General features: G+C 43.0%; 4 protein-coding genes across 5 annotated transcripts; 1 reads left to right on the plus strand and 3 right to left on the minus strand.

Moving 5' to 3' along the window:
* Positions 1–426: 426 nt before the first annotated feature.
* bcl7a (BAF chromatin remodeling complex subunit BCL7A) lies at positions 427–7,898 on the minus strand. Its single transcript, XM_084035743.1, has 6 exons — positions 7,790–7,898; positions 5,383–5,464; positions 5,113–5,209; positions 4,484–4,633; positions 3,345–3,448; positions 427–2,806 (listed from the first exon to the last, which is right to left on the minus strand). The coding sequence occupies exons 1-6, from the start codon at positions 7,879–7,881 to the stop codon at positions 2,732–2,734; spliced, it is 600 nt and encodes a 199-aa protein (XP_083891869.1). The 5' UTR covers positions 7,882–7,898; the 3' UTR covers positions 427–2,731.
* Positions 7,899–9,949: 2,051 nt separating this feature from the next.
* Positions 9,950–13,665, plus strand: eif2b1 (eukaryotic translation initiation factor 2B, subunit 1 alpha). Of its 2 annotated transcripts, XM_084035552.1 has the most exons (9): positions 9,955–10,296; positions 10,375–10,476; positions 10,922–11,058; positions 11,298–11,414; positions 12,185–12,297; positions 12,384–12,452; positions 12,539–12,614; positions 13,159–13,284; positions 13,366–13,662. In XM_084035552.1, exons 1-9 carry the CDS (start codon positions 10,284–10,286, stop codon positions 13,519–13,521), a joined length of 909 nt encoding a protein of 302 aa, XP_083891678.1. In that variant the 5' UTR covers positions 9,955–10,283; the 3' UTR covers positions 13,522–13,662. The 2 variants fall into 2 exon arrangements, with proteins under 2 accessions (XP_083891677.1, XP_083891678.1); XM_084035551.1 differs by having other exon boundaries at positions 9,950–10,296; positions 13,159–13,665.
* ddx55 (DEAD (Asp-Glu-Ala-Asp) box polypeptide 55) lies at positions 13,548–17,922 on the minus strand. The gene is made up of 14 exons (XM_084035550.1): positions 17,751–17,922; positions 17,535–17,585; positions 16,788–16,874; positions 16,567–16,658; positions 16,373–16,435; positions 15,937–16,086; positions 15,637–15,829; positions 15,478–15,560; positions 14,932–15,063; positions 14,747–14,839; positions 14,511–14,625; positions 14,227–14,395; positions 13,859–14,145; positions 13,548–13,770 (listed from the first exon to the last, which is right to left on the minus strand). The coding sequence occupies exons 1-14, from the start codon at positions 17,856–17,858 to the stop codon at positions 13,606–13,608; spliced, it is 1,788 nt and encodes a 595-aa protein (XP_083891676.1). The 5' UTR covers positions 17,859–17,922; the 3' UTR covers positions 13,548–13,605.
* A 1,157-nt stretch (positions 17,923–19,079) lies between these two features.
* On the minus strand, positions 19,080–22,482 carry tmed2 (transmembrane p24 trafficking protein 2). Its single transcript, XM_084035679.1, has 4 exons — positions 22,128–22,482; positions 21,415–21,607; positions 20,747–20,854; positions 19,080–20,661 (listed from the first exon to the last, which is right to left on the minus strand). Exons 1-4 carry the CDS (start codon positions 22,305–22,307, stop codon positions 20,537–20,539), a joined length of 606 nt encoding a protein of 201 aa, XP_083891805.1. The 5' UTR covers positions 22,308–22,482; the 3' UTR covers positions 19,080–20,536.
* Between the last annotated feature and the right edge of the window lie 186 nt (positions 22,483–22,668).

Raw genomic sequence — 22,668 nt, forward strand, 5'->3', positions numbered from 1 at the left:
TAAAAGTATAGAGGTGTCAAAAGTACAGAAACGCTCTACTCAAGTAGAAGTACACATACTTGTGTTCAAAAAGACTAGAAAGTATCCCTTTGTCGATAATTCCCCTCAAATGCAGGAACGGGCCTGCTTTGAAAATGTGAGGGGTAGGAAGTATAGATATGTTTTAAAATAGTAGGGAGTAAAAGTAAAAAAGTTGTCAGAAAAATAAATACTCAAGTAGAAGTAGCAACAAAGTATTTGTACTTCATTACTTCCCATCACTGCATTTCTGTTTCTATTCATTTTGCAATGACTGTAAATTGTAAAATAATATACTTGTGGTAGACGGGTACACCTCCTTACACAAGTATGTACTATTAAAAGTAAGTAAGTTATATTTTGAGAGTCTGCTACATTCCAACTAACCACTGAACACAAAACACCAACAACTTTTGTGAATTTTATTAAGAAAACAAAACCATTGGACATGATAAAAACCAAGCACTACTGATGGAATAAATAAGTCAAACCAAATCATAAATCTGTACAAGATCTAAAGTGAAACAAAATGGTCCCAAGAAAAAAAAAACATACAAGATTTTATATCTCACAGCTGTTTTTTTTCCGTTTTTTTGTTTTTTAAACACAGTTATGAGCAAACTATAAGCAATCGGCTCAATCAGGTGAAAGCTACAACATAAGTGAGATTTTTTTATTTTATTTTTTAAACTGAGTGTACATAATGCTGTTTATAACTGTTAATGTCAATACAATAGCATTTTTAAGTTCCAGCGCTGCTGGACTGGGAATGAGGTATATGCTAATCCATCCTCTAAACTGAGACAATTGTTTTGTTTTTTTATTTCTTTTCTCTCCATCCATGCAAACGCCGATTTGCTGAAGTCGGATCAAGTAATTCTGCGTCATGAAGAACTTCTTATAGCCCCTGTTACGTCATGAAGTCATTGGTTTGTAGTGATTCAATTGATTTCAATCCATAGTCACGAGTGAATATTAATGAAACTTAAATCTTGTACGTGTGAGGTCGTACATAAGAGGTCACAGGTCTGAATCCGCGGTAAAAAACAAAACAAAACGAGAACTCGATGCCGCGCGCCGGAGGATTCAGCCAATAAGACAGCACCTTGGAGGAGGATTCGAACTCGAGCTAAAAGACTGGACCCTTCCGTCGACGATAAGTAGTGACACACAGAGATGAGAAGTCGTGGTGGTTGCGGACTGGACGGGAAAACCAGTCGTCCCAGTAACTGGTCTGGTTTCTGCTTTGGGGGGGGGAAATAAAACCCGCCACCTGAAGCAGACGCAGACCAGCGAGCTGATTTCTGAGGTTTGCGGATGTTTGAAATGTCCAGAAGATTAAAAACTCAAGTGCTTCTGGGTAGTGTTCGAATTCCAGTCCGTTTTAAAAAAAGGAATAGTTTCCTCAGTTTGGGTTGTGGAAAATATGAAGCGTGGGCACAGAGGATGGTTAGCGTAGCTTAGCATCAAGGCTGGAAAGGAAAGGCTCATTAATTAGCGCGATGTGTCTTGCATGCTAGCTGTTCCCCTTTGTTTCCAGTCTTTATGCTAAGCTAAGCTGGCTCACACACAAAGTGCTATCGATCCTCTCATTCGTCCTGCGGAAAGAATATTTCCCAAAAGTTGAACCGTCCCTTCATTAAAAAACAAAAAAGAGTTGCAGTTGAATATAAATATTGGATAATAATCATTAGTGATGATTATAAAAAGGCAAAAAACAAAACATGGCACCAAAATGATGTAATTGAAAACCTTTGCTTGACCTAAAACGTAGCAACTCAAGGCACACCTTCGGGATCTACGCTACCTACAGCCGTCTTCACTACTCATCCGAGAGTTTTACCGACCAGTACCGTCGTCGTCCTCGTCTACGAACCACAAACTAACTCACTTTGAAAAAGGAAAAATAATAATCTAAACATGTGAATGGAGAACTCTTCATGGATAGAGAAAAAAGACTTCCACTACAGCAGCAAATCTATCTGTGATCGATTGTGACATACCATAACAGTGCATTGACCCTCCTGAGAAAAAAACCCTAAACGTTTCCTAAACAAATATAGAACATTAGTCTAACAGGAGGCGAATCGGGAGGATTGAAGTGACGTGGTCTTAGGGGCGGAGGTTCCCCCCGGCGGCCGCTGATCTGAGACCCGGTCAGCCTCTCAGGTGTCCTGAGCCAAACCGTGAGCAGTAAAACGTTTTTTAAAAACCGTCTCAGAGCAGCGTCCGGGATCAACCTCGGTCCTAATCTCAGATCCCCAGTGTTAACTCTCTCTTACTTTTTTTTTTTTTTTTTAAGTCACAGATGCAGGTCAGTGTTTGTCGTCTGGCCTGGCGGTTGGCTGGGCTCGGCTGACGGCGCCGCCCCCTGGTCACAGAGGGGGATTGCGGCTCCGGGGGGTTCAGAGCTTCTCTTGGCATCGGTGAAAAATTTGTGGAGAACTGGAAGGAAGCACGGAGGGGGACCAGCGAATAGAGGTAATATCCATTCTCCCTCTGTGGCAGAGGAGAGTTAGGGCAGGAGGAGGAGGGGGGGGAAGAGAGACGTCCATTCTCCCTTTGGTACTGAGAGGGGGAGGAGGGGGAGTGAGAGGAGAGCCGGTGCATCCATTAGCCCTAAATCTTCTAGAGTTAATGGAGGGAGGGGCAGAGGGAGGAAGAGGAGGAGGAGGAGGAGGAGGAGGAGGAGGAGAGATACGACCCCACACATTTAACTCTCCTCAAAGTCCTGAGACGAAGACTCCGCTTTGCTCTTCTTGCTGGGCGGGGCCTCCTCCTCCAGGTCCTACAGGAAGAAATAAACAACACATGAATAAAATAATAAACAGAATTGTTGGTGCATTCAAGGCCCAATTCCCTCAAATTCAAGGATCCAACGTGGCAGTCTGAGACTCGGATGGTTTGTTACAGTAACACAGATGAGGGGAACGAGAGAAAAAAGAAAATATCATCGTATGTAGTTGAAGGAACATTATCAAAACGTTGAGTTCTGTTCATTTTGGGGGATTTTCTTGTTGTCCTGGTTGGTTTCTGCCTCAGTACCAACACAATGGAGGACAAATTATATTGTTTGTGGTGCTTAAAGTCTCCTCCCGAAAATCAACGTTTTAATCCCCGAGGCTGGTCCACAAACCGGTTTCTGGAGTTGTTTTCTGTGCATTTTTCAAGACTGAAATACGGATTTTTATCATCTCTGCATCAAAACGTGGACAGAAAACTCTGCGTGAGTAACCACATGGCTGGATCTCATTACTGAGGTGAAGTGAGACATGATTTAATAACCGTTCACACCTTGGGTAGAAAGTTTGAAGACGTGTTCGTACCTGAGTGGCTTTGCTGTCCGACGAGTCCTTCTCCCCCGAGGACAGACTGTCTCTCTTGGCACTTTGTGCTCTCTCTGAGGTCTCTGATGGCGGGGTGGTCTTACCTGAGGATGTCAAACAAAATCAGAACAGGGGCACAATTTACCCGACCCGCAGTGAACACACCGCGATGCACTCGTCTCCTGACACTTTGGCGACACAGTGTGGTGACAGGAAGTAACTGCACAGCGATGCGGAGGCTGAGACTCCAGGTTAACCAACACAGGAGAATACAAACTGATAAAATGTCAAAACTAGACCCTGAAATAATTACTGGATAAACAGAAAATCCTCACTTCTTACAGCAGAAAAGCAGCTAAATTGTACAATATAATATTAATATAAGACTGTCAGCAGTTTGGAGAAGTCACCTTGGCCTTCTGGGAATGTAATGGGCACATTTTATATTGTCTTTTACATTTTCTAAAGCAAACAAGTAATTGAATATTCATTAGTTGCAGCCCTAATTTTTCATTGCTGGCTTTGGCCTTTGAAGCCGTAATTAATGACAAGCGTGCGTGTGAGGGATACTGAATCCATTAACACATTTTCTTATTAAATTTCATCATTAAAAGTTGTCAGATAGCAAATTCTGCTGCCTATCTTATACTATTTGATAGAGCTCATCCGTTGAATAACAATATATTAGGTTGGGGCTCTTGTTCAGAGCTGAACAATTGGTGGATTTACAGGATTTACTTCCTTGTTCTGATGATCTATGCAGTTGTCATGAAAAACTGACAAATAGTATAAGGAGTCAGCTGACGTGATTACTATAGTGGTTGTACGAGAAATCTCCAAAAACTATGACCCTGCTTTTATTCCTTTGGGGCAAATAACCATGTGATCAACTCGTGCTGCGTTTAAGAGCTTTACAGAAACGTTGGTAGATCCTAACTCGATACATTTCCAATTCGTCTGTTTTTTTGGAGAAAGACGAGAGAACCTTAAATGAGGGTACTGAACTAAGGGGAAGTAGACGAGATGAGAGCGGCAAAACAAAAACAGGAAGTGGCCTTTCATCCGCCGCGCTGCACGGCCCCCCGCCTGCCGTCCACTGAGCTGGAGCAGCGGCGGCGTTAAGATGTCAGATGCCTCACCCCTCTTGCTGTCCGGGCTCTGCTCAGCCTTGGCCTCGCTGCTCTCACGGTGAGACGTGGCGGTGGGCTCCGGAGTCGGGCTGGTGCTACAACTGTTTTCCTGTTTCACCGGGGACGAGTCGGCGATGGAGCTCTGGTTGCTGTTGTCATCTGGAAAAACACGCAGAAATTAGTCCCTTCAATTGGTGTTTGTTTTATAGTTTTGTGTTTAGCTATTAGAACTTTGGGAGATAACAAGGTTTCAGAAAAAACTATTTAGCAATTTCAAATGAGGCTTCGAGCTGTAAATGTTTCAGACAAAGTCTGCTGGTACTACATTCTGTATCCACGAACAAGTGTTGTGTGTGCACTTGGCATGGTTTGCTAAAAATAATTGCGATTAACGATATTATCCTGAAATTCCTCAAAATGTGCTTAAAACTCTTAAAATGGCACCAAAATATCCTGGAATCACTTGACGTTTGGTTACCAAACAAATAACATATCATTAATTGTGTTTTTAAAAGGTTTACATCTCCAGGAGGAACCAACTGGCTTGGAGCCGAGAACCAAAGACAGAGTCGATTTGTTAACAGGAAGAAAACGATATAATAACGCCGGCTGCGTCCTTCCAGGCTTTGGTTACATACCGTGCATGTCCATCATCCCTGGAGACGAGCTGTTCTCCGGAGTCGTCAACTCCGAGCCGTATTTCTCATCTTTACCTTTCTTCTTATTTTTGTTCTTCTACAGTGACAAGAAAAGGCACAACGTTCAAACAAGCAGTACAAAGAACACAAATCTATTCTGCCAGAGAACGAAAGGCTGAAACTGTTCTTCAGCGTTTCATACAGAGCGCCTGTTCAGAACCAGTGCTTATGTGCGTTGGTGCTTGTGACGTTTAAAGAGGCTGAACTCACGTCATCTGATTTGGGCTCCGTCACCGGCACCCACTTGTAGATGCGAAGGGACGTATCCCCAACAGTCACCCATTTCTTCTCCCTGCGTCAGAGAGAGAAAAAACATGCTAACTTACGATAAATGAAAACACGGACATTAAAGCAGACAATGCACTACACCTCCTCGGAACAATTACCGTAATTATTCTATAATCATACTGCATAAATACAACAAAACATGGCTATCACAGTGATAGGAGCTGCAACTCATTATTTTTCTCTTGATAACTTTTTCAATTAACCTCTTAGTTTAAATAACCATTTAAATTTTCCCAGAGCCAATTATTACATCGTCAAATTACTTGTTTTGTCCGACCAAAACCCACAGATATTACATTTAAAATGATACAAAGAGAGGAGCAGCATATCATATAATAGAAGCTGGGCCATGAATGGAAAACATTATGATAAACACAGCAAATGACATATTATGGTCACAATAAATAGACTCACGCTAGTACTGAGTCCCAAAGGCTTGTTATGTCTTTCAACACAATCTCGCTATGCAGATATAATACTTTTAAAAAGGCATCACCCTGGCTTTGGGAGCATTTTCTGACAGTTTATAGACCAAAAGGGGTAATTGAGAAAACCACATGGGCATTAAACGAAAATGTAAAAAACACGTTAGACGCAACGCAGGAAATAATTTAGCATTTAGTCTATAAAATGTCCCAAGTGCCTAATTTAACATGTTTAAAATGTCTGCTCAGCAGTCTAAAAACCCACAGAAGAGAAAGAAAACAAATATTCACATCAGCGATGCTGGAAAGAAGAGGATTTATTCTTAAACTTAGACTTTTTTATTGTTTTTTTAAATCAGTTTAAAAAATATTCTGCAATTTAATCTTCTAATTAAGTTCATGAAAAATGTGAACTTCAAAATGTCTCAATCGCATATTCGAGTGTCTTATTTTTTGCTTAACGAAATGTCTCAAATAATTATTGAAGCATCTCTGAATTATTTTCTGTAGATTGACGAATTGCTTGACTCATTTTATCTTTAAGCAGAGGAAGTATAAAGTTAATTTACTTTAAGTCAAAAGTAGTAATACTGCAATAGGCTATATGTTACGAGTACAAACTGGCATCAAAATCTCACTTGGCAGAAGTATGATTATCTAAATGTGTCTGTACTCATAATTCAGTTGGTTTTATAATAATACTATATACTGATATATTATTGCATTTAAATCACTGCTACATGAATGTGTAAGCAGCATGTTTGAGGTTGAGTATGACTGGTAAGTACTTGAATATTTACTTCAATATATTTTGTGTGTAACGTTAAGAACTCTAAATTAAAAGTAAATACTGTCGTTGACTGTATTGGGATACAATGTCCATCTCATAAATGTTAAATGAAGTATAAAATCAGGAAACTCGATAATAGTATAATCATCTTAAAGTAAATGTTTGGTACAAGTAACTTTCAGCTAGTTTGTTAGCATAGTGTTAGCTTAACTTATATTACAACAGGAAACAAAAAAACAAGATAAAAAAATAATAAAAATATTTTAAATCGTATGTTTATCAAAAAGGCAAACAATTCATCTCCACAGTGTCTTTTATTTAAAAAATAATTTAAAAAAAGGAAACCGTTAAATTTTCAAACCACAAACTTCTGCTGACTTTGACCTGGGGGACGTTTGATTAAACCACCTGATAAAAAATGGAACGTATGAATTCTGCCACCGGGCGGGGTTACACGCCGAATCGAACATATCCTCGACGTAAACACGTGTTGGTTTATTAAAGTATGTTTTTTTCCCGTGGTGTTTAACGTTAAAAAGAGCGGAGTCGCTACGTGTTCGGCTACGGTTAGCCTACTTCCCCTCTCCCAACCCCCACCGTGCCTCCGTCTCTACCAGACCTTAAAGGGCGACTCAAAGCGCTTAATTTAAAACTCCACACGGACTAAACTCCTCCGACTCGAGAGCGCCGTCGTCAAATTGTTTCCGAGTCAACAGTTATCGGAGGTTTCGGTCCTAAAAGACACGGAAAGAAGAACCCCGCGCCGCCTGTCTGCGCTCAAACAGCGGGCAGCAATGGCTTCATGTGACTGCATCGAAATGGCTTCTGGGTTCAACCCTTTTGCCGTTAAGAGAAAAAACCCGGGTACTACATGTGAGATATGAAGCAGCCAGACGACGGGCTGAGGCGGTGCACCGCACTAGTGCGCCCCGGTGCACCTGAGCCGCAAGTACATCTGCCGTGAATCCCCCGTTCAGAAAAAAAACATCCCTTTTTCTTTCAATTTCATCCCTCGCTCCCGTCTCCTTCCCTCTCCTCCCCCAACAAGCCGAAGCCTTTCTCGTGTTAGATAACGAAGCCTGCTCTTTTCCCTTCTTCTTCTCCTCTCTCTTACCATTTTCGTACTTTCTCAATAGCGGCCATGACCCGCTTGATGTCATCTTTCGCCCTGCTCCGGGTCTCAGCGCGGACCGACCTGCCCGACATTGCCGCGGTGGGTATAATATTTTTTAAAGCTCGCCGGCAGTTCAGACACAATGCAAACAGTAGAGCGCACAGAGGAGCAACTGCGCATGCGCGGGCTGATCGAGAGCGAGGAGGAGGAGGGGGGGGGGATCTGGCTGCAGCTGCACTATGAAGACAGATCTGTCTCTCCCTGCTGTGTGTGTGCCGGAGAACAAAGAGGCTGCTGCTGTTCGCTCACACAACTATAACTACTCTCAACTACTAAAGTTTGAAGGTTTGAAACTGGAGGTTCTGCTCGGTAAAAGTACTGATACCACACGGTGAAACAGGCCCCAGACATGGGGAGGGGGGTGGGGGCCCAGGCCAGCAGGATTTGGTTTGGGGGTCCCCTCAAGGCAATCCGTACCGTGCCCAAGCACGTTTGACCAACATAGTCCAGCTTGTTTGACCGGTTGGGGTGCTCTTGCACGGTTGGGAGCGGTGGGCTTCGTCACGGTACAGTTCACGCACAAGCACGGGTACGCAACGTGGTCATGGCGTGTAATCGATAGGCCTTTCTGCACACTATCGCTCAGTAGCTCAAATTGCCCCCCCATTATAGAGACACTTTTACTGAAAATACTGTTGATGACTGTGCAAAACAGATGGATTCTGGGTCGGACTTGGGCACGCTTCAGACTTGTGGTGTGAGCGGTACCGGAGCGTGACACACGGCAACGCTGCTTCCTTTTGAAAATCTGCTCACATGCAGAGGTCGAGTGTTTATTCTAAATACATAGAATATAGAGACGCAACGTGTCGGTAAAGTTGCAGTCATGTTCTCTGTGTCTTCTCGCCATAGTGATGACTCAGAAAATGGCAGTTTTTGGAAACTACGTGAAGCCATGCGTGTGATTTGTATTACGACGTATAGATGGAAGTACAAGAGGCAACACACACTTTGGCACACAGGAGAAGTTTCAGTTGGTTGTGCAACCTCACCACTAGATGTTGCCAGATCCTACAAACTGCACCTTTTAAGACCTGCAAAAGCCTCAAAATTTACAAGTGGGGTATTTTTTTTTGAGAAGCACAGAACATTGAATATTCCAGTCATCAAACTTAAAATCATTTGACTTTGAGACAAGGTAACCGAAGTGCAAAAAATGCTGACTCATTTCAGGGTTTTAGGACTCATCCCTGTATGCACGACTTCCTGGTCTGCTGTGTGTTCTTTTAAAATATGCACGACCGTTGAAACGTTTGAAAGCTGCTATCTTGATGTTTTTCTTGCCGCTCATGTTTTTCTTGTTGGTTATATAAGCTCTTGAGCGTTCCCCAGTAATCCAAACATCAGGTTTTAGATCTCTCTTGACGATCATCTCCTACCTTGCCTGCAAGTGCATCAACCGAGCCTTAATCTTATTCACGGTCTCATAGTTTATTCGGTTTCTCTGATTCTCAGTGGGAGCTATTGAACATTGGAAAGCAGCAAAAACCTACTGTGTAAGAAAGAATGAATGAAAGAAGGAAGGAAGAGAAAGAAAAAAGAAAAACAGGTCAGAGGTCATAATGTCAGCCAGAGTCAGCGTATTAACTGTCATATATAATGAACTATAATTTTTTTTCCTTTTATTAATGAGAAAATTGGCAGTTGTCATCTGTCGTATAGCTTAGAACAACATGTAAATCAGCACATGACTGGAAAATGAGTAGAGTTACTATAAATTCTTGCTATAAAATGACCACGTTGATCTCTGATGGCACAATTCACAACGAGAGGAATGGTTACTGAAGGAGTTTTTTTTTAATCAAATTACGCTTCGTGGATGAAAGATGTTATGAGAACCTTCTATGATTTTATTTGTAACTTTATTTTATACGAGATGCACAACATAGTCTTTGTAGTTCGATTAACTGAAGTTCATGTAAAGTTGATCTCCCTCTTTTAAAATAACATAAGTTTTCTTGCTTTCCGTTGAAGAAATTAAAAGTGTCTCCTCATCTGAATTATAAAATCCACAAAATGCGTTATATTTCCAGCAAAAATCCAGTTAAATCCAAGTGTATTTCCATAATTCCGACAGCGCCTGAAGAGGGCAGGACGTTCGGGGCGGACGAAAACGTGCTACGTCATCTGTCCGCGACACGTCAACACGCAGGTGCTAGTAGCTAGTAACGGGCGAATAAGTGATACTAAAAGCTTCCCAGGGAGACTCGGACACCTTTTTTGGCAGCTTTTTGAGAAGTGTAGCTGCTGTTGTTGCTTTTAAAACGACCATTTTTAAAAAATTCTGTTTAATTTGCTGAGGACGAGGTCTGCGGGGACGCCGAGTCAGCAGCGCCAGCGTGCGACAACACTTTTTGGGCTGCTTGAATTCAGTTAAACACCCACCGTGACACTAACGACTGCGGCTTTTAGGCTCTTTCCCGTGAGCTTCAGGATGGAAGAAGAAGGTGTGTTGTGTCTCGGTTCCTCCTCGTATTCTGTGGCTCAGAGTAATTGTACATTAAACGTGTCGGTTGTGTCCTCAGAGCTCGTGGAGTACTTCAGGGTTCAGATGAGGGAAGACCCGGACATGGCCTCGGCGGTGGCCGCTATCCGCACCCTGCTGGAGTTCCTCAAGAGAGACAAAGGTGTGTGTTGGTTCCCAGCATCATTGTGTCTGTTTGTGCGTAGTCTTTAAGTAAAAGTACCAACACCACACTGAGAAAGTACTGCATCCACCTTACTGAAGTAAAAGTATGCAGAAATGTCCTTAAAGTATTCATTGTGCCGTAGAATGTTAATAATGTGTATGTTGCATGACAACAGTTGTCACAAGTACAGACGTTCTGTACTCAAGTAGAAGTACACATACTTGTGTTAAAAAAAGACTCTAAAAGTAGAAGTACTTGTTCAACTTCTTTACTCAAGTAAAAGTGAAAAAGTACTAGCTCTGAAATGTACTGAAAGTAAAAAGTATCCCTATGAAGGACATTTCTACTAGAAGGGGACGAAAAACTCTTCAGCAAAGCTGTCGAGACAAATGTAGTGAAAATGTGTTTTTGAGTGTTTTCTTGTGAACAACAAACCTTCCAGGTGAGACCATCCTGGGCCTGAGGGAGAGCCTGAAGTGGGCCACAAACTGCCTGACAGGAGTGGACTCGTCCGTCGCCGTGTCCTCGGGTGGAGAGCTCTTCCTGCGCTTCATTAGTCTCACGTCACTGGAGCATGAGGTGAGTGGCCTGAAACCACCTGCACCCTAAAACACACCGATAGTCCACCCGTCCACCTTCCAGGGGGGGCGGGATGGCTCCGACCTCGATTTTACCAGGAATGTTGTGGTAATTTTGCATTGTTTTGTTTTTTTTCAAAATCGATGTAACTTGAAGCTTCACAGATCTGGAGATCTGCCTATCTATTCTTCCTCGTCTTTGATCAAATTACGAGGGTATTTCTTCGCTCTGTCCATCAGGATCTGTCTCGCTGTAAGAAGGTGATGGAGGAGAGAGGAGAGCTTTTTCTCGAGAAGATCTCGATGTCGAGGACCAAAGTGGCGAAGCTCTGTCACACCTTCATCAAAGACGGCGCTGTGAGTGTTTGGTTTTCGTTTTTGAGAACATCACAACAAGATTTTAGGTTATTGTTTCCTATGCTGTGCTATAACTACATTTACTCAAGTACTGTACACAAGTACAGTTGTGAAGTACTTGTTTTTTCATTTTGTACTTTATACATTACTCTACTACATGTCAGAGGGAAATATTGTACTTTTTATTGACCTTAGTTACTTAACAAATTCACATTATTAATATGAAATAAAAAATTAGCTCTACCTTTACCAGACCATTATACTCAACAACAATCAACAATCTAAAAATATCAATTATCTATTAGGAGTCATGAATAAAATTGATCCAGTTTAGTATCGCAGTGTTTTATGTGTGAATATTGCATCCAAACACTGAAGCCATATAGTTTATTGTATAAACTATAAATACTGCAGATGTAAATTTGACCCGTGTGGTAATATTTAATTCTTCACTCCACTAGATGGGGCAGAGTTTGTTTTTAGGAGGTTTTTATGACCGTGTTGGTCCATCTGTCTGCTTGACTGGCGACAAACCTTTTTTACTGCAGACTGAAGAACGATAACAATGACGCAACGTGTCACTCTGCATTAGATGCAAAATGTTTAAAGAACCAAGAATTGTATTGCCAGCAACTGCTTCAGTGTAAAACTCGCCTGTCGTGGCTGAAGGTCACATATAGTTGTGAGTTTCAGAGGTGACCTATACCATTTGTACGTCACACGCCGTATTTAGACATTTCAATGACATTTAAAAAAACATCCTCTGGCAGAAAATCCTGACTCACTCGTACTCCAGAGTCGTCCTCCGGGTGCTGGAAAAAGCTGCAGCAGAGAAGAAACGCTTCTCTGTCTACGTGACTGAGTCGCAGCCGGACTCGGCTGGGTGAGTGAATAGTGTCAGTCACACTTTAACTGTTTTATTCTGAAAGGACACACTCACTGAATCAGAGATGTCCTTTATTAATTCAGGCTGCAGATGGAAGAGGCCCTGAGAAAACTCAATGTCCCAGTAACGGTAGTCCTGGATGCAGCTGTGGGGTGAATTTATTTTTATTATCGAGTTAAAGCCCTGTCGTACTTTTCTTGTACAAACTTTAAACGGCGTGTCTTGTTATTTTCCACAGGTACGTCTTGGAGAAAGTAGACCTCGTTATTGTCGGCGCAGAGGGAGTCGTCGAGAGCGGAGGGATCATCAACAAGGTGGGTTTCACTGAATTGGGCGTGACGGCTGCACAGAGAGACGAAGTCACGCCCGTTCTGGTGTCCTCTATAGGACCTGATCTCAACAATATACACACACGGTGGTCGACAGCGAGAAACACATTTTTATCCTGTTTAAATTGTGTCAATTTAAAAGAACTTTGCAGTCAATGAAGTATGATTTTGTTTGTAGGTTTGTTGTAGTTTCTAATTATGTATTTTCACAGTTTCAAGACGGTATGTATGAGAAAATATATTTTTTTGACATCTTATCTTGGCATAATCTTCGCCCAATGACAGCTGGGATCGGCGCCAGCCCCCCCGCGACCCTGAATACAGGATAAGCGGTAGAAAATGGATGGATGGATGGATCTTGGCATAATCTTTTAAATTGACAAACAATTCAAACTGCATAAAAAAAATCTCGTCTCTCACTGTGGACTACTGTACATATTTTTTCCATAATAAGGTCCCATGGAGGTTCACTGGACTAAGACTCTAATACAAGTACTGGTGGTTAAACGTCTGACCTTTGCCGTTGCAGATCGGCACGTATCAGACCGCCATGTGCTCCAAAGCTCACAACAAGCCGTTCTACGTCGTGGCGGAGAGCTTCAAATTCGTCCGCCTCTATCCGCTCAACCAGCAGGACGTCCCCGACAAATTTAAGGTACGAAGGGGCAGAGATCGCCGCGTCTTAGACTCGTGTGTTTCCCCGTGTCTTTACAAGCGTTCTCCTCGTCCTTCACAGTACAAAGCGGACACGCTGAAGACCGTGAAGAACCTGTCGGAGGAGCATCCGATGATCGATTACACGCCTCCCTCCCTCATCACCCTCCTCTTCACCGACCTGGGAGTCCTCACCCCGTCTGCTGTCAGCGACGAACTCATCAAGCTTTATTTATAAATCAATAAAAATCCAATTTATCAAAAAAAGGTAAACAAATGTCAAAGCTTTAATTGAATTCTGCTTTTTTAACGACACAGCGGATCACGAGTCCTCGTCCGGCGGTTGTCCCGTGTTGCGTTTCGACTTCGGTCCGCTTGTCACCTGCTTCTCAAAGTCCTCCTCGCTGATTTGCCCTCTCTTTAGTTTCTTGAGGATGCGAGTGTCATTTAAAAGCTCCTGCATGTCTTCGTCGTCGACGTCTGAGCCCTGTGCATGCGGTAAAAAAAGGGGGAGAGCCATGAATAAATAAATCCAGCCCACCGACGGTTTCATCAATAGATTTAAATGTAAATACCTCATCGTGCTTCCTCTTGGCCGACCTCTTCTTCCTGCGTTCTTTCCTGGTCTTTTGCTTCGACCAGGCTTCTTTCCTGACGAAGGTCCTTTTAGGAAGGGGGGGCCTTTCTTTCAGCTCGGCGAGCATCTTCTGCCTCTGTTTCTGCCTGTTCTTGTCCTTGTAGCGGATGGTCTCCGTGTCCACCGTCGTCCGAGTGAAACCGGGCAACGTCTTGCCCTTCAGCTCGGGCATCTTCGGCAGGCGTAGGAGGGCAAAGCCGCGGGCCAAGGTGGCGAGGTCCAGATCTAGGGTGAAAGACATGAAGCACTGTGTTATGTTTGCACTTTGTGCACACACACACACAAAAAGAAAGTTGCCGTTTTCACCTTTGATCCTGAAGATGAGGCTACACTCGTGTTTGGCGTAGGCCTGAACATACGACACAAAGGCTCTCATGCTGCGGTCAAACATGGCTCGGTCTGCCAGAGACAAGGCCTGCACTTTTGGCAGAATGTCCACAACTTCACCCGTCAGCAGCATCTTCTGCAGTGGACACTGAGGAAAAGGCAAATATTGTTAAAGTAGCACGTTCCTTGTTACAATATTATACCAATAATCATCAACATATCCTTAAAGCTTTTAAATGGCACCAAAACCAAAAAGAACTCACTTTCTGGTTGATGGATAAAAAATTGACGTAGGACTCCTCCATGGGCAACAGAAAGACGAGGGCGTTGCCCTGGTTACCGATACGTGCTGTACGTCCACATCGATGCACAAACGCACTGAGACAAACACAGAGTGCACATATTCATGAAATGCAAATGTGGATTAATCCACAGGTAAAAATGTTTGATTTAAAACTACAGTAAGATGTTTTAAACTTCTTTAAACTCGCTCACTCACCTGGCATTGCTGGGAGGATCGTACTGCAGCACCCAGTTCACGTCGGGGATATCGATACCTCTGGCCATGACATCCGTGCACACCAAGATCCCACTGCAGCACGAAGCACGCGTTAAAAACTGACACACAAATCCAACAGAGCGGCAGTGACGCACAACTAGATTTATCTGCACGGCAAATTTCACCTTTCCAAGGCCCGGAAGTCTGCGAAGATCTTGTTGCGCTTGTTTTTCATCTTGCCGTGGATGCAGTGGACTGTGACCTTCTTTACCAGAGTCTCCAGAGCGCGACCGTAGTACTCCACACATGCACAGGTACTGATGAGGAGATAACAGTTCATATATGATATCATATCGTATGCGTAATGTTGGGATTAAGCCACAGTTCATCTCTAAATTGGCCGGTAAGCATTTTTAGATTTCTGCCTGGTCAGTGTGTTTTCTTTTAGTTGGAGCAGTTTGTGTCGTGGCTGCCGTCTACAGTTCTGTTATAATCTGCGTCCTCCAGCCATCTGCAGCTCCATATTTATCTCTTCTTACTTCTCGTTCCCGGTTTAATCAGAGAAATTAACACAGACGTTCTCTTTTGGCAAGTTTTGAAGACGCCATCCTCTCACTAACTTTACTGGCCAAAACCAATAGAGGCTTTACATTCCAGAAAGGCAGACTAAAGCCAGCGCTGAGTCACCACAACATACATGGCTAATAAAAAAAAAACACAGTTGAACATACCTGAAGAAGACCAGATGCTTCTCTCTCTTGCGTTGCCTTAGAAACGCCACCAGGTTGTTGAACTTGTCTTGTGATCTACAGATCTGAAAAGACAACATCGTCGTTTGTGTCTTCTTTTTTTTTTTGCATTTTAACGCGAGGTGGACTGATGGGACTCACTGTGTAGTAGTTGGACAGTCTGGATGGCGTTTTCTGGGTGGCAGTGGTGGCGGCTACGCCCTTTTCTTTGACGGTGATGCGTACTGGGTTCCGGAGGCCGGCCCTCACCAGCTTCTCCAGCTCCTGAGTCTGAGTGGCTGAAAACAAGCCCGTACGCCGCTGTTTCGGCAGGTGGCTCAGGATGGTGTTCAGACTGGACACAGAAACACGGACACGAGAACTCCGTTAGCGGCACAAAGACCCGAATCACCTCAAATATTTAAAAGTCCCAGTGAAACGGAAGCGAGAGCTGTTCCGTACCTGGCCTCGAAACCCATGTCGAGTAGTCGGTCGGCCTCGTCGAGAACCAGCACGTCGAGGCTCTTGACTGAGCTGGCCAAGTCCAGACCGTCTGACTTCCTCTTGAACATATCCACCAGGCGGCCCGGCGTCGCAATCACGATGTTTGCCCTGAAAACACGCAGAGAGAAGAGGACGGATTCAGTAACTGATTCTTATTTTTGCTTGTATTCATCATTTTAATCTGTAATCTATATACACAACTTGATAGAGACCAATGCTTTTTATTGTTCTATCCTTAACAAATGGACTATAGTTATTGCATTAACTGATGTTACCTTGTCCACAGACGCGTTCCTTCTGTGACATTTTATTTTGATCAAAATAAGCAAACCTTACATCTGTTATTTTTTAATTTGTCCCGACAACAAAGTACTGGAGCGTGAACGGTGCTTACCCTTTATCCTTGAACTTCTCCACATCGTCTATCGGGTTGGTGCCGCCAATCAGTAAAATCTGCCTGAAAAACCAACATACATGAAGCCTTTTAATGGAGCCATCATCTCCATCTCGAGGAATTTCAACAGTCAAGATGTTTTCTCTCTCTCATTGGATCTTAATTTGGGTCCTTCTTAGTGACTTCCTACTCACGTAAACTGTGGAAATTTCTGGATGAACTGCGCAATCACTTCGCTGATCTGAAGAGCCAGTTCTCTCGTGGGCGTGACCACCAGGGCGCCGACCTGCAGACGAAAAAACAAACAAACATTCGAAGCTTCAACAGAATATCCGAACAGCATCCCTCTGAGCATCCAGGAGACTTTGAGCGCCCCACGGTGGATGTAAACCTCGAGCTTTGGTTTGGTCCTCACCTGCATCTTCTTCAGCTTTTCTTCTCTCTTCAGGAGCAGCTCTATGATAGGAATGACAAAAGCGAGCGTCTTCCCGCTCCCGGTCACCTACGATGAAAACGTTTCGGTGAGCTGCACAGGAAATCCTGAAGGATGTTCCAGAGAACCATTTTCTCCCAGAAGGTATGTAGCAATTAATTAATTGGTCAATTGGAAAACTTTTTTCAGACAAAATGATCAAGAAACTGTTAAATTGATCGATAATGGGAACACTGTAAGTTGAAGTTCTAATACCATCTTTTTAGAGTGGCGACGAATTGAAAGATCTGGTTTAAAGACACTTGTGCATTCTGAAGGAGGATTTTCAACAACCTGGCAACCCCAAAACTTAACTAGTTATTGATTATAACGGATCTATGGCGCGTGGGTGAATTATTTGCGATTAGTTCATCTCATGAACATTTCATGTTTATTACAGAGTGTGTCTGCTGGGTTGATAATACTAGTATGTGTAAAAATACTCTGTTAGAAGTAAGTTTTGTAAGTACAAAAGTATGAGCATCACAATATCTTTTAACGTAACAGTACTAATTATTTCAGAAACATTTATTTTATAATTATCGATGCATAATAGTCTGCTATGTAGTTTTACCTCAAACACACGATGAGTAAAAAAAAGTCAAGACATTTGGCTGCAACACGTAGAAGTAGGAGTAGCACGAAGTACTCGAGTACAAGTACCTCAAGATTGTACTTAAGTCCACTTACCGCCTCAGCTGCCACGTCCTTGTTGCTCAAGAACAGCGGGATACAAGCAGACTGCACAGAAATAATAATATTAATACATCAGAATGTGTTTAGTGAACATTGGAGAGGCTAGTTTGATGGGCTAACGTGTTAAAGAGAGGCTCCTTTAAAGGGCTAACGTGTTAACGACAGGCTCCTTTAAAGGGCTAACGTGCCTGGTTTAGTGTTAAAAGGTACCTGGACAGGTGTCATGTGCGTGAACTTCACTTCAGCGAGCGTTTGTAAAATCCCCGTGTTGAGTTTTATAGGTAAACTGTCCCACGTCCCGTCTGTCGCGTCGTCCATGTTGGAAGTGGAGTTTCTATGCTAACGTTGTTAGCCTCCGCTCGGCTGCTGGTCCCCACGCTGCTGCCGTTTCCGGGTGCGCTGATGTTTACAACCCGGGCGGGTCCTGAAGCGATGACTTATGTTCCGTGTACGTATGCATTTAATTGTTTTTATTACATTATTATATTTTAATACTATAGATACGATAGTGGAAGACAAATACAGTTCCTTTACATAAGTGCAATTTATTTAAATGTTTTTGAGACATTATTTGGGGGATTTTATTTCTCTTTGATGAAGCCAAAGGTGGGAAGTAACAATGTACAAATACTTTGTTACTGTACTTTTGTAGCATTTTCAGGTACCCTCACGAGTATTATTTTTCAGACAACTTTTTACTTTTAATTGCTACATTTTAAAAACAAATATCTGTATATATTAAATATCTTTCTACTAACATTTTCAACACAGACTTGTTACTTTAGTTTAATAGGAGGGTTCTCACATGTCATCACAGGTAGTTTTGGGATCACGATGGGGAGAAAGGAGTAAACAGCTGTGGTCAGCATGTTTTTTTTGTAGTTGTCCATCTGGCCCATTCTCGATGTCTCAGCAACACCTGGAGGACTTTCTTCTAATTTGGCACAAACGTCCACTTATCGTAAAATATATTTACACTTAAAGTATCAAAATGAAAAGTACTCAATATCCAGAATGCCCCCTTTCTCAGTGCTATATTATTACAAAATACTGCATTATTATTACTGATTCATTAATATGTAACAGTGATTTGGTTGAGACCCACTTTATATATGGTTTGTTGGTAAAATTCTTAATGTTGTAACATTGAAAGTAATCAAATGTAGTGCCAATAGTACATTGTAAAAACCTGTTTACAAGTTAAAGTCCTGCATTCATCTTCTTGATAATCTATATTTAGGAATTAATTTTACTGTTCAGGTGGAAGAGAAGCTTCTGTTTTGCCGCAGCATCGTCAACATCATCTCAGCGCTCTTCTGCAACAAGTTTGAGTCAGATTCTTGAACCCCTCAGTGGACCGTTTGACTCGTCACAGCAGGAAAAACACGTAATGCTGATTAAATTAAAAGGTTTCAATTACAGATTTAACTTCAAGGCAACGCAACAGTTGATATTCCCCACACTGGCACGCTGTCTGAAGCTTCTCCCCCTGGTCATGAGTCCCACAAAATCCACCACCTGTTCAAAAAGACATCCAAGTAGTCGTACAGAATATTGGCTTTATTATGAAACTTGGGGCTTTTTTCCACAGACAAACCATTCTACATTTGTACAGATCCATTTATCAGATTTATTAGCTTGTAATCACAAAAAGGAGAGACAGTGTACAGAGCAGTTTACCCGCCAGAGCTCACCAAAGATTGTTTTTTTAATACAAAACTGGAGCATATCGGTGACATGCAACACTCACGATGTCGCTGCTGCGTGCTCGTTGTAAGCTACTGCCTTGGACGTAAGATTTAGTTTTACCATGACGGGGGTAAAAAAAACAAACAAAACAGGTAAAGATATTAATTTGAAAGGCATCATCCAGCTACATGTCACTGGATATGCTCCAGGAAAAACAAACTGTTAAATTGTATACAATCATAATTTAAAATCCCCGACCCCAACAAAAGAACTAAAGCAACTCAAGCACACAGCAGTCCTTAGGTGTCAGACCCGCCCCATCCACCCGGCCTGCCTCAATCAACATGTAACAAGTATTTCAGTATTTCTCTACACTTTTGCTTTGGAGTTTCACTCCTAGTAGTTTAAAATCCAAACCGGCCTCAGCTCTTCAAGGTCTCACTGCTAAGTGGAAGTTTTCGAATTGAAGCGTAAAAATTAAATCAACTTGTGAACTCTTAGATCAAGAAACCACTTGCCTGCTGCCATTTACTGAACTATGCAGGGAGTCGGTTTCCCTGCAAAATATGTCCACTGAAGCCCCCCACCCCCGCCCCCCTATCCTTCATCCACAGCACAGATTGCTATGAATCAACAGACAGAGCTACAAGCTGTAGTTTCCCTTAAAGACCAGCTGCAGTGTAAATCCTTCCAATATTTAGATGTATCCATCAGGAGTGCAATTTGTTGTTTGAGAGCATAAACACGATGTACAGTTGTCACATATCCACCAGGACGTTGTCTGACTTGGCTCAAAACAGTGGAAGCAAAAACCTCCTGAAGACGAAATCTAATGCGTTCCGTTTGCATGTAATTTGTTATCATTTGAAAAGAGTCCCATTTATTATCTATCCTGCTGTGGAAACTCCACACACGTTTACCCATTTATGTGCATTTCTAAATAGTTTTCATCCGACTGCTTTTTACAGAAAACCATGAGCCTTGCAGTCATTCAAACAGGCAAAACTGTACTGGCAAGTAATTCTTATTTTGCTGTAATTATTGAATAGAGATTTTTTTTTCCCGGTTGAACAAAAAAAGAAGAAACTAATAAACTGATCTATCCAGAATCTTTGGACCGTTCGCTCCAAACAAACACTAATTACATTTAAAAAGAAGGAACCAAATGGGTAACAGGAGAACAAAACATCTGAGATCCAATCATGTGGGCTTTACTCAAATCTGGCAGTCTCATTTCCAGAGTGTAAATAACTGTCTTGGTGTTTGGGAGAAATCAGTGGAGGACACAGACGGATCACTTCATCGCACTAAACCACCCGCCGTACTTCAAAAAATCTCTTCAGGTAGTAAATCTGTCCGAGTGTCATTGCCACCAGAACCAGAGCTTCGAAGAACGACCACAGCACCACTCTGCTGTTTGTGTTGTCGTTGACTAGAAGGAAAGGAGAGGAGACATTTTTGGGATTTCCACTCATGACAATTAAAAAAAAATATATGCTCATCGGCTCTGGACTCACTTGCTCTGTGTATCCTCTCGCGAACCTCCATGTACTCCTGCTCGTGCTTCACAGCTGTCATGGCAACTGCCAGCTCGTTGATCATCTCCTCCAGCTTGTTTTGGTGGGCTAAAAACAGGCAAAAGTAATCAATCAGTAACGGGGCCGAAACACAGCTGATGTGCACCCCCCAAAAAAATATCTTAAAAGACATGCATGAGGTATGCGACACATGCATAAACAGTTTTGCAGTTGTGACTTATGTCGCGGGTGATGCCGTCCCATCGCCAGAGACATTTCTAGATCAGACATGTTTTCGCTGTGCAAATAGTCAAGCCATTCACAAACAATACAACTTCCTACGCACTGTAGAAATGCACAGTATTAGTTTGTACTATGGAAACACTGGTTAAAACTCTGCAGCGCATCACAAACTCAAAAAGTCTATTTCACAACAGACGTTTCTTGCCCTGAGCCCTACCATCCCAGCTGTCACCACCTACAAAGAGGAACAGAGTGCCCACAGTCACACAGAGAGACAAAACCAATCGCACACAGATCAGCAGAATACAGGCAGAAAACGGAGGTTTGCGCTCTCTGATCTATCTGGGAAAAGCTGGCTGAACGTATGAGATATGGAATTTCTCTTTTTGTAGGCAGACGTATAACTAAAACCCACACATACATACCTTCCGTCTCCATGTCCTGGCCCTTGGGAGCCTCTCCGATGTCGATCGTGAACATGACTATCTTGGGCGTCATGGTTGACATCTTGTTGCTGAAGCAGAACTTGTAGGTTCCGTCCATGTGTGCTGCAACCGAGTATTTCCCGCTGGACTCCCGGTCGCCTTTGTAAATCTGCTTCCCGTCAGGCCCCGTTATCTGCGAAGGACGGACGGCATGGAGATCATGAGTAACACGGCGGCACTGCTTATGACATATGGCAGCAACATCTGCGCAAACAAAAACACTCAGTCACCAGAGGCCACGGCAACGTCTCCACACAAAACGAGTCAAGATACGTGCTATTGTTTTTAACGGTTAGATGACGCGTAACACACCTTATTAACTACATAATTAGCTAGCATAACTTAGCCGGGTACCGCTAACACTGCACTTCCTGTAACCTTAATGAATAATTCAATTGATATCGTCACGCACGCCACAATGTAAAGCTGGCAGAATGATAACAATTTAATATTAAAAAATAAAGTTTAAAATCACTTAATCGTGATCATCCTGGACAGCAACTATTTCGCTTTTAACGCTACGAGACGTCGGAAGCTAACGTTAGCTAGCACAGGCCTTGACGTTGTGTATGCTAATCGCATGTTTTTAAGTTTAAAACACGTATTCCCCCGCGTTGTGCGGCCGGTTTTATTATCTCAGGGAAGTATCCAACCTCGACGTCGATGTCCAGGAAGCCTCCTTCGGCCACCTCGAACATGAGGCCCATCTTTGTGCCGGAGTTGACCCGCTCGTAGAAGCATTCCTCGGCATGGGCGTCTATGCTAACGAAGTAGCCGGATGCAGTGGCGGACAGGACGGCCAGCAAGACAACCAGCTCCGACAAGGTAAACATGTTTCAGAAGGGTTTGTGGCGGGCGTCGCAACACGTATGGCGATGTTCAAAGCGTCCTCGCTTCGGTGTATCCCGTAGGAATGCAGTGTGTCAGTCTGTATGAGTGAATTGTTGCAGGAGACGAGCCGCACCAGCCTCGGCTGCTGTGTATACTGCTGCTCTCTGACTGCCACGTACAGGTTTAAACGGCCACCGGCGAGGGCCAAAATTCATGGAGTGCGCTGCGCGAAAACCGTCAAAAATGGAGAGTCAGAGGAATCACTTCAACATCTGGAGCCCCACTGAGCCAGAGGTGTGAAGTAACGTACAAATACTTAGTTACTGTACTTAAGTAGAATTTACTGATGTCAATTTTTTCATA

This window comes from Eutrigla gurnardus (genome assembly GCF_963514095.1).
Source record: "Eutrigla gurnardus genome assembly, chromosome: 19".
Taxonomy (NCBI): Eukaryota; Metazoa; Chordata; class Actinopteri; order Perciformes; family Triglidae; genus Eutrigla; species Eutrigla gurnardus.